Below are 10,995 nucleotides of genomic sequence, written 5' to 3'. Positions count from 1 at the left end.
ACACATGCAGTTTCCATGTGTGGCTCCATTCCAGCCTTCTCTTAAACTGGTGAGCTTAATGACTCTATCAAGTTCTTTGCCTCCAGTTCTTATTTGTGCGATCCTCCCTGAAATGCTGATTCAAGGAGGAGAGAGGCTCACCTTGCAAACACAAACATGAGCCTCAAACTGCGACTCCAGTCTGGTGCGTCTGTCTGATAAATCCAGCTCATGTGTTTGAGCCAGAACTCTTCATATCTGTGGCTGAAAAACTGCTGCAGAAGCTGCAGGAAATCTGGCCCTTAGTCTTGTTCCTGCACTGATTGGCCAGCGGGTCATATCTGAGATTTCTGTTGGATGAAAAAGTCAGAAATGGCTCTGACTGCAGCTGCTGGGCAGAGCAAGATGACAGATTTGGGAGGAGGTGGACTTCACAACATGTTTCCAACTGCTGTTGACTTTTACCAATGTTTTCCTGCAGGTGAGAAGAGATCATGTTGCTCCCATCTACGTCATCAACCTTCTCATTACTGACGTCCTTCAGTTCTGCTGCATGATCGTTCGGGTGGCACCAAATGGGAAGATAACTGAAATCTTCTATAGTATTTACCTCTCTGCTCTGTTTGCCAGTGTTTTCTTCATGGTCTGCATCTCCCTGGAAAGGTATTTGTCTATCCAGTATGTGTGGAGCTCCTTCTGTGTCTGAACATTATATTAGTTTATAACTCTGAAGCTCCTCAAAGACTTTGTGTCCATCTTGTATTACAGGTATTTGGTCATCGCCCACCCACTGTGGTACCGCTTCAGACGAACCATCAAGACCTCTGTGGTGCTCTGTGTCCTGGTCTGGGTCCTTTCTGCTGTCTGTGGCGTCATTATATTTTTCTCAGAAGATCTCAACAGATATTTAGATATCCTCTATGCCATCCTCTTCCTCCTTCCCTTCCCACTGTTAATATTCTCCCTGGTTGGGACCCTCAAAGCCCTGTCTGCTTCCATCTCGGTCCCCTCTGATGAAAAACGACGAATTGTGGGGATTTTGGTTCTGGTGCTGCTTATTTACAGTCTGCTGTTCCTGCCCAGCATCATTTATTACCTGGTATTGCTGTACATATACTATGACAAGACTGTCTTTATCCTGTCATTCACCATCCTTAGGCTGAGTCCTCTTGCAGACACGTTCCTGTATGTGTTCATGAGGAAAGGGTTCATAGACAAGCTTTTGGCCTCTGTGTGTTGCTGCAGAATGGACAGCAATGATATCAGCAGTCAATCAGTATGAATGATGACAACTTTCTTGTGGGGTCCCCCAAGGGTCCATCTTGGGCCCCATGCTTTTTTCACTGTGTATACTGCCATTGGGGTCCATTTTCAAAAAACACATATCCTTTCATTGCTTTGCAGATGACATGCAAATCTATTTACCTGTAAAATCTAATGACAAAGCTGCAACTCAGTCCTTGCTCAACTGCCTGAGAGATCTTAAAATATGGTTGAATCAGAACTTTCTCTGTGAATGAAAGTTAGACTGAGGTCGTTGTGTTCAGTCGACCTGGGGTGTTTAAGTGCTTGTGTAGATGTTCTTGGTACTTTAGGAACATATAGTCATCAATTTACCAAGTATCTAAGTGTGATATTCGACAGTGCTTTTAAATTTGAAAAACAGATTCGTTCTGTATTAAAATCCAGTTTCTTTCAGCTGAGACTGTTGGCCAAAGTCAAGCCCTACCTGCCACGCAAAGACTTTGAAAGATTAATACATGCATTTATAACGTCTCTTCTAGAATACTGTAACTCGTATATGTTGGAGTGGATCAGTCATCTCTCCATCGGTTACAGTTAGTCAAGAATGCAGCAGCCCGACTTCTAACAGGAACTAAAAAGCATGAGCACATTACCCCTGTTTTAGCCTCGCTCCACTGGCTTCCTGTCCGCTTTAGGATTGATTTATATTTTATTGCTTGTTTTTAAAATTTTAAATGGGTTGGCACCTTATTTATCAGAACTTTTACATGTACACACTCCGGTCAAAGCACTGAGGTCATCCAATCAGATGCTCCTCAATGTCCCCAGATCCAGGTTAAAAACTAAAGGTGACAGTAGCTGCTCCTAATCTTTGGAATACTTTACCTTTTCAAATAAGAATTGCCCCGACTCTTTATTCATTGGCCTTCAAACAGAGTTGAGTAGTGACATTTATTTTATGTTTTACTTTTTCTACTGTTGTCATGTCTATTTGTTGTCTATTGTGGAAAGCACTCTGGTCAACTAGTGTTGTTTTTAAATGTGCTATATAAATAAACTTGAACTAGTAAGTGCTTTTTAACTACCTGAATTAATCATGAAATACTGTAGATATAGAAATACTGAAGATCTGTTAATTTGTAATTGGTAATGAGGTATAGACAGTCCTCACTTTAGATGAGCCTACGCAAAATACTTTACTAACAATTAGTAACTACCAGAATTGATCATGAATTGCAGTATTAGTGTCATAAAAATCTTTTTCAGTCATGGAACGTCACATTCAGCTGGAGTTATGTTTTTATTAAATAGATTCCCTGTGAGGATTACTGACCACAAAGGTGACTCCAATGGTTACTGGCTAATGGTCACAGCAGAAATTAATGGAATAAACTAGATTTTAGTATGTATGTATATGGATACAACAGGAGATCAGAGAAAAATCTCTTCTCTGTCTTAGGCAAAAGCTTAGAGGAAAATGGAAAATGCTTTATTTAACAGATAATAATTGGGGGGAATTTTAATCTCTGCCCCGATCTTTGGTTAGAACAGCTACCATCAAGGAGACAATGCCACACATTTGAAGAAACAAGAATCACTGTTTAATATTGATAGAGAAGGGCATCGTGTTTGTGAATGATATATTAGATGATAATGGTAACTTCTGAGAACATGCTGATTTCTTGTACTCAGAGAGAATATGATAAAAATGTAAAGCAACACCACAGCCATTACTACAGCTAATCCAAAACTCACTGAATAAGACGTATACCAACTGTACCTAATCTTGTAATTAATGAATGTAATATATATGATAAAAAGTCTAATAACACATTTATTAGTGCTTCTTTATTATTGATTACGACAGAATTGTGTGTACAGGTTCCAAGTATGGATACCTTGTCTATAGATAAACCACATTTCAAATTCATCAAATGTTGCATCTTTCCTAAAATCAAAGAAACTCATTTCAAAATAACTTATAAAATCTATCCGGTTGCTGACTTTTTAAAAGAAGGCTCAAATCTGAAGTAGATCCCTGTGTATTTTGTCAAAAACTTCTGGTCCAATCTACATAACTGGCTGTCACTCAAGATCGATGATATCCAGATTTTTAACTTGTCACACATCCTCCTTTTATATGGACGATGTAGATCCATCCTCATCTGATCTAGTGAATATGATTGTTCTCATGGGTAAAATTCACATCCATTGTAGTAAGTGGAAATCTTCTAAGCCTTCTTTTTCATGCTTCATGAACGATTTTAAATTCTTCTTTTCATCACTGAAAAAACTCAAATCCAGGAAAATTGCAAGAAAGATGTGTAGAGATATATCCAGGTAATTACTGTTTTTATAAATCTCCCCTGGTGTGCTTCTTTCTGCCTTTCACTGTTTGTGTAGCGCCTCATAAAGTTGTTCTAACCACATTCATTAAGCTCTTAACATTCCAAGCTACGTAGAGATGTTGCCAAAGGGCAGGGCTGTTTCTGAAAAAATATGTACTCCAAATGGTTCAAGAACTACATTCAATTTACTTTATATATGCCTTGAAGGTGTTTTGCATGAATTTTACAGGAATGGTAAGAGGTTTTAATGTCATTTCACTTTGATATCACTGATGTTTTTGAATGTGATGTGTGGATGGGCAGCAGGATCGTAAATGAACACTGAATAGCAGCTGGCAGGATGAAGCACCTCTCCAGAGACGCTGTGCACATTTATGCATGAGGCACAGCAATGTGAATTAATAATTAAAAATCTCCCGACACGCCGACAGGATCAATCAGGATCTAATGATCATTCATGTTCATCCTAAAGCTCTCACACACAGTCCAGGTTCATCCAGAGAAACTGTTTGTCCTGTGATGACAGCTGTAGGCTACATTTGAGATTCATTTAGCCTAATGCATATAGTGAAGATTAGCATACCAAGATCTCCCTGTTTGCACTACCTGATCATAGCTCGTGTGTCTGTAGCTCTTATTTTATGCTGTTGGTTGAGCCAATCAGGGGAGAGAAAGACCAAGATGAACAGCCTGCAGTTAGTGTGTTCTTCAACCATCACAGAGCTGATGTTAGTTTAGTTTTTAGTTTGGAAGGGATCAGTGGACCAACCAAACGGGTATTTCTGTCTGAGAAGGAAATTACACCTGTGAGCTCTGAATGGAGCTGAAATTACTCAGTACTGAATTAAGGTTTTAGTTTCTATTGTTATCAGGTATGATTTAAAAATTAGTATTGATTTAATTCATCATTATAACTGTTCACTGTGCAGCTTATCTAGTCATTACTTTAAGCTTTATCTTCCAAAAATGCAGTTTGTAGTTTCCAAAGTGTCCCCTGCAGAAAGCCAAGGTATTTAAAGAAGCAGTCTGACAGAAAACCTCATTTGGTCAGAAAGTGCAGGATGCCTCCCTGGTAACAGCAGGTTGGCCTTTATGTTCATATAGACAACAGAGATTTGTCAACCAGCAGAGATTTTGTTGAACCTTCATTTGTCAGCTTTTAATTCACTGAGTTGCTCAAAGACAAACATTCACAGTTTGGTCTACAAACTGATTTTTATTGAATTTCCAGAAAAAGTACAATTTCATATACTGTGGTATAAGATTTTATCCAGATTGCCAAGCACAGCTGCTGCAAAACAGCTGCTCTGAATCCCATCCTAAACAGAAGCATGCCTACCACTAAAACAGCAGAAATTACACTTAAAATGTACAAAGTGCCAAAGATGTGTCCTCCTGTTTCCTCCCCTTTCTCTCTCTCCCTCTTTCTCTGCCTACATGAAGTTGTCCATTCTGCAGCAACACACAGAGGCCAAAAGCTTGTCTATGGACCCTTTCCTCATGAACACATACAGGAACGTGTCTGCAAGAGGACTCAGCCTGATGAAGATGGTAGACAGGAAGTCGAGGTTCTCAGAGTTTTCTTCCAGCAACCAAATGATGCTGGGCAGGAACAGCAGAGTGTAAATAAGCAGCACCAGAACCAAAATTCCCACAATTCGTCGTTTTTCATCAGAGGGGACCGAGATGGAAGCAGACAGGGCTTTGAGGGTCCCAACCAGGGAGAATATTAACAGTGGGAAGGGAGGGAGGAGGATGGTGAAGAGTATGTATCTGACCACACGCTCAATGAAAAAATTAAGGAAGCCACAGACAGCAGAAAGGACCCAGACCAGGACACAGAGCACCACAGAGGTCTTGATGGTTCGTCTGCAGCGGTACCACAGTGGGTGGGCGATGACCAAATACCTGTAATACAAGACGGACACAAAGTCTTTGAGGAGCTTCAGAGTTATAAACTAATATAATGTTCAGACACAGACGGAGCTACACACATACTGGATAGACAGATAGATACCTTTCCAGGGAGATGCAGACCATGAAGAAAACACTGGCAAACAGAGCAGAGAGGTAAATAAATATGAAGATGAAATTTATCTTCTTATCCACATTTGGTGCCACCCGAACGATCATGCAGCAGAACTGAAGGACGTCAGTAATGAGAAGGTTGATGAGGTAGATGGGAGCAACATGATCTCTTCTCACCTGCAGGAAAACATTGGTAAAAGTCAACAAGCAGTTGGAAACATGTTGTGAAGTCCACCTCCTCCCAAATCTGTCATCTTGCTCTGTCCAGCAGCTGCAGTCAGAGCCATTTCTGACTTTTTCATCCAACAGAAATCTCAGATATGACCCGCTGGCCAATCAGTGCAGGAACAAGACTAAGGGCCAGATTTCCTGCAGCTTCTGCAGTTTAACTGGAATGGAGCCACACATGGAAACTGCATGTGTTTAGGGTCCAATCAGCTTCATGGATATTTGAATCCTGTCAGGTTATAGATCATTCCAAGCCTTTGTCCCAGCCCCCTGACACCTAGCCCCCAAACCAGATCCAGATCCTTTACAGACAGACTGTAGGACAGACACACCACACAGACAGGAAATAAATAACTCTCAGTCAGAATGTACATACCATAGAATAAAGAGCATAGATGGCCACCAGGGTCAGAGGAAGGCCGACAGCAACGACTATGTATGTGACCACATCTCTGATGAAATAAAGTTTTTTGAGATACTCGTTATTCTGGTATTTGGAGGTGGTGTAGTTGTGATCGTATCTTTGGTTCTGTGAGCTGCTGTTAATGTAGAGACCTTCCATTCTTCAGAGTGAAACCTGTTGTTTGAGAGATCAGGTTATTAAAGGGAGCAGGTTTTTAATATCTACCCAACATTATTCAGTGACATCACTAAAGCTGTGAGGTGAAGTTCACACAAACACAGTGTACCTATAGTTTACCCACAATCATATCAAATCACAAACTGCTGTCTTTCAGTTTCGATCATCATTCCTCAACATTTCTTACGTTTAACTTTTATTTAATCAAATAAGAAAAGAAGAACAAATATCTGTACGTGCTGATGTGAGGTCGTTACTGCAGCCACAGAACATCGTCCAGCTGTTTCAGTAACTTAATGTTTAATGTTAATGCTCATTGGTTTAGGACATCCTGCCTGTCTCCTGTACTCGATGCCCAGGGCTGGACTGGTAATGTGGTATAACGGGCAAAAGCCCGGTGGGCCGACGCACCTTTGGGGCCGGTGTAACGTAAATTAGCTGCAGTACCCTGCGTAGAGAAGGTAAAGGCACTTGATGGAGTAAGGAGAGCCGTGGCCACTGCCAGTCTGGTGATAGCAAGAGACAAAGTGACCGAGGGAGAGAGAGAGCAGGAGTGGAGGTGAAGCAGTAAGCATGGAGCAGCTCAGCCTGTAGGGAGGGTCATTTACACTGGGGACGCTGGGGACATGTAGGCTACCCACCACTATTTGAAAGCATTTGTTAAATGTTCTGAAAAATAGCTTCAACCAAGAAATGTTACTTAACAAATAAAAATGCTATGAAAAAGGTTTATTTGCGCAGCAAGCCTGTAATGCAGTGGAAGTATAGAAGTAACTTAGGCTAAAAACAATAAGAAGCTACAGATTACTGTATTATATTCTATTATATTTTTATATTCTGAATTGTCAGATGCCACCTGAATTTTGTGCTTCCCTTGGGCAGAAAATGTCTCCAGAATACAGGAAATGAAGTGTTTAATGCTCAAAATCTTCTTTTCCCCCCTAAATAGTCGGCTTATTAAAATATATTCTTGTCTTGTTGTCATGGCCCCAATCTTGCACAATGTTACGACTCATGGGCTAAGTGTTTCATCACATTCTTAAATGGAAGGATGGTGTGTTGGTGAGGGGTGTCCGAACGATTTTAGCCGGCCGCCTGGACCAAAATGCCAGGGCCGATTTTTTTGTCCCAGTCCAGCCCTGTCGATGCCCCAGCACTTGTTGAACGCCCCTCTGCCCTCTGAGTTTGGATCAGGAGGTTTACATGATGATTAATCCACTTGACAGGGGACAGACTGTGCACTCTTCCTTGTTGGTGTTTGTTCTGGAACAAACACTTGTTGCATATTGTTGGGATCACAGGGACCTCACAGAGGAAGCTCTTCATTTGCGATCATAACAGAACTTTTATCTTTTCGTCGATGAACTCAGATTCCTGAACTCAGCTCTCAGCTACGATTGGCTGTTGACCTGTGACCTATGATGTCACCTCATTAATAAAAACTCCAACGCAGCGTCGGTGTCTTCGCTTCTCTTCTGGATGTGACGGCTGAAGCCGCCAACCTGACGGCGCAGCGGCCTCCCAGCGTGGCCCGCTTGGAGCAGAACATAAAGTCCCGCTATAGATCCCTGCCACCAGCTGAGTTAGCCAAGCCGCTAACTCTGAGGAGAACAGACGAAGGGCCAGACGCTCTCATCTGGACGATCCGAACACGACACAGCAAAAGACTGTGAACGGACCTGCCGGCTAACAACTAGCTAGACAACCAAATGTCTTCCTCTACGGATCACTAACGTAACTGGGATTATACAGCTTCACACAGCTTAACTGTTGGAGCGTTAAAGCCTTTAGATCGCACAGCGGGGATTTGAATTTGATTTCCATCGCATTAATTCTCTAGAAGGAGTTTGTTAAAGTACGAAGCCTTTCATTCAAAATGCCCGACTTCCTGTTGGGTTTACCGCCCTGGGGGTGCGTGAGCTGCTTTCAGGCGGTGCGCCACAGTAAAAATGTGATGGTGGTAGTGTAATAACTACAGCAATTATTTTCCTCATATGGATCCTGTTTTTGTCCATGTTACCTGTTCGGCACGCGGGTGAACTGTGGATTGATTGCAAAGTTTAACCATCACAGAATGAGAAAAGGTTTTACTGCCACTGTTACTTTTTAAAGTAATAAATATAACGTTATATCACAACGCAGAGCTGCAGTGAAAAGACTACAGGCGCATGCTGTGTTTAAAAGCCGTCATTTTCAGAAGTGAAACCCCGTAGCTGTGACTTCAGGCATGTTCACTGGTGTAACAGGGACACTGCGCTGCTCGTCATCATAGAAACAGATCTTCAGATATTAGATAGATTTAGTTATTGCACCTTCAGTCATTTCGTCTTGAGATTACATTTACATTTATCCAAAGCGACTTACGATTGCTATACATGTCAGAGGTCGCACGCCTCTGGAGCAACGAAGTGTCTTGCTCAGGGACACAATGGTGGATGTGGGGGATTGAACCCGGGTCTCTCACAACAAAGGCATGTGTCTTATCCATTGTGCCATCACCACCCAAAAATCACAGCTTCGCTGCTCACCGGAGCAAAGTGTGCTGTGGGCGGGACAGTGAGCAAATAAGTAAATAAATAAATAAGTTTTAAAAAAATACCGGCTCGGACGTCACCCGGGTCAACAAGGTCAGGTGCTAGGGAACCAGGGCAACCTGATGACAAATGGGCTACTGGAACAAGACATTCATGGACTAGAGCAGAAAATATGGATCTGATTCAATGCTACTATGCAAGCAATCCTGGTGAGAGGGGTTATATGCAGAGACTGTGGGATATGGATGCTTCGAAACCCATCATCAACACTCAAAGCCAATTGCACAAGTCACCATCAAGTGCGGCATATACCAAGGCGATGCACTATTCCCGCTGCTGTTCTGCATAGGCCTGAACTCCCTCAGCCAGATCATCACAGAGACTGGCAACGGATACCGGTTCTGAAGTGGATCAACCATCCTCTACATGGATGACATCAAGCTGTGTGCCAGAAATGAGACATCGATTCACTGATCCACACTACCAGGATCTAAAGCAACGACATTGGAATGTCGTTCGGACTGGACAAGGGTGGTCGCTTGGTATGGAAAAGAGGAAAGATGATCGATAGTTCAGAACCGAGGGGGCTGAACTAGCAGAAGGCCACATTGCAGATATTCATGACAGGTTCAAATTCAGAGCACTGGGGGCTGTGACCCCCAAACTGGGAGAGACTGCAGATACCACGTAAAACATCAGAGGTCCCTGTCCAGAAGAGTGCATTCCTAGGAACAGATACTGCGCAGAACCCTCAAACTCCCAGGCCTCTGGTAGAGGACCCGAGCTTGAGGATGACACATGCCATACCACACCCCGCAAGGGGTGAGAGGGGGATTTGATTTATATTCATTTATTTATATATATATCTATATAGATATCGATATATCTATATCTCGATAGAGATATATCTCTATCGAGATATATAAAGATATATCTCTATAGAGATATATCTCTATCGAGATATATAGAGATATAATCTATCTATCTATCTATGAAAACCTAGAGAGAGAGGGGATGTGCAGCAACCCGGTCAAGATGTTGCCTAAAAAGTTTGGGAACCGCTGGTTTAGGGCATCTCTCCCTGAGTTTTTTTTTTTTGTAAGTCTGGACCTGATACATCTGCCACAAACATTTTGTACATTCTGGTGAAACACATACAGGGACTGCTTTTTAGGGGGCGCTAGCGACACAGCAACATTTTGCCACACCCATGCATGAAAACCATATGACACATATATTTCTATGTTTGAATGTTGTGTAAAGTTTGAGTTTTTAAGCTTGTTTCTTGATTAATTAACATAAAATACTTTTTCATATTGTCATAATATCATCAGATTTATCATACTAGGATCAAACCATTTCTTTAACATTAAAGCAAGTTAATCACATCAAACTACTTAAACTAAATAATTATAAACCAGTTATTACCAGTAATACACTTTCTTTATCCTGATACTCTTTGTCAGGTAAAGCACGTGTTATTAAAAACTATTGACAATTATCAGTATCAGTTTATCAATTATTCATCATCCTTATTACATTCACATCGTTTTCATCACATGTTAATTTATTTCACACATTTTATAGAGCTGATTTCATCATAACCAACAAACATTACAGTATCTCTGCGGGCAGGAAGCTGACTTCCTATTAGTCTTCAGTGGAAGGCTCCTGTGGTTAGTGTGGTTAGTCTTAAAGTGTTAAAACCAAAGATCGTCTTTCATCATTCTAAATATTTTGTAATAACAGTACATAAAGCATTTCAAAACATTTTCAAATTTCCAAACATTTCCAGAACATTTCAAAATCCTGATCATCAAATACACTAAAGCAACACTTTGATTTAACAAGCATATAAGTAAATACACTCAAGGAATAAACTTTGATATAAACTGACTGTCAAAATATACTTCCTGTCAGAGTGAAGAGTAAGAGTTAAAGTAAAAATACATCCCTTACTTACAAAACATCATGAGTACACAACATTATTATCATGGTGATGAAGCAATGAGTTTCAGCAGCTACACAGCAACATACGTTTATAAGGTGACTT

The 10,995-nt window shown here is 41.2% G+C and overlaps 2 protein-coding genes across 2 annotated transcripts; one reads left to right on the top strand and one right to left on the bottom strand.

Moving 5' to 3' along the window:
- Positions 1-460: 460 nt before the first annotated feature.
- Positions 461-2,973, top strand: LOC123966605 (G-protein coupled receptor 4-like; the record flags this gene model as incomplete). Its single annotated transcript, XM_046042746.1, has 2 exons — positions 461-642; positions 748-2,973. Coding segments are annotated over 2 exons (696 nt in total), but the record flags the coding sequence as incomplete, so codon positions are not given.
- A 1,807-nt stretch (positions 2,974-4,780) lies between these two features.
- On the bottom strand, positions 4,781-6,390 carry LOC123966606 (G-protein coupled receptor 4-like). Its single transcript, XM_046042747.1, has 3 exons — positions 6,205-6,390; positions 5,590-5,777; positions 4,781-5,480 (listed from the first exon to the last, which is right to left on the bottom strand). Exons 1-3 carry the CDS (start codon positions 6,388-6,390, stop codon positions 5,006-5,008), a joined length of 849 nt encoding a protein of 282 aa, XP_045898703.1. The 3' UTR covers positions 4,781-5,005.
- Between the last annotated feature and the right edge of the window lie 4,605 nt (positions 6,391-10,995).

This window comes from Micropterus dolomieu, unplaced genomic scaffold (assembly GCF_021292245.1).
Source record: "Micropterus dolomieu isolate WLL.071019.BEF.003 ecotype Adirondacks unplaced genomic scaffold, ASM2129224v1 contig_13790, whole genome shotgun sequence".
Classification (NCBI taxonomy): Eukaryota; Metazoa; Chordata; class Actinopteri; order Centrarchiformes; family Centrarchidae; genus Micropterus; species Micropterus dolomieu.
The sequence above is the reverse complement of the archived record's forward strand: the minus strand, read 5'-3'. Positions and strand labels throughout refer to the sequence as shown.

What these genes read in the sequence shown, in the direction of transcription:
- LOC123966606 (XM_046042747.1), bottom strand. Translation starts at nt 6,390, where the DNA reads ATGGAAGGTCTCTACATTAACAGCAGCTCACAGAACCAAAGATACGAT. An exon ending in TCTATGCTCTTTATTCTATG is followed by an intron (nt 5,778 to 6,204) that starts GTATGTACATTC and finishes GTTTTCCTGCAG; the next exon opens with GTGAGAAGAGATCATGTTGC. An exon ending in GTCTGCATCTCCCTGGAAAG is followed by an intron (nt 5,481 to 5,589) that starts GTATCTATCTGT and finishes CTTGTATTACAG; the next exon opens with GTATTTGGTCATCGCCCACC.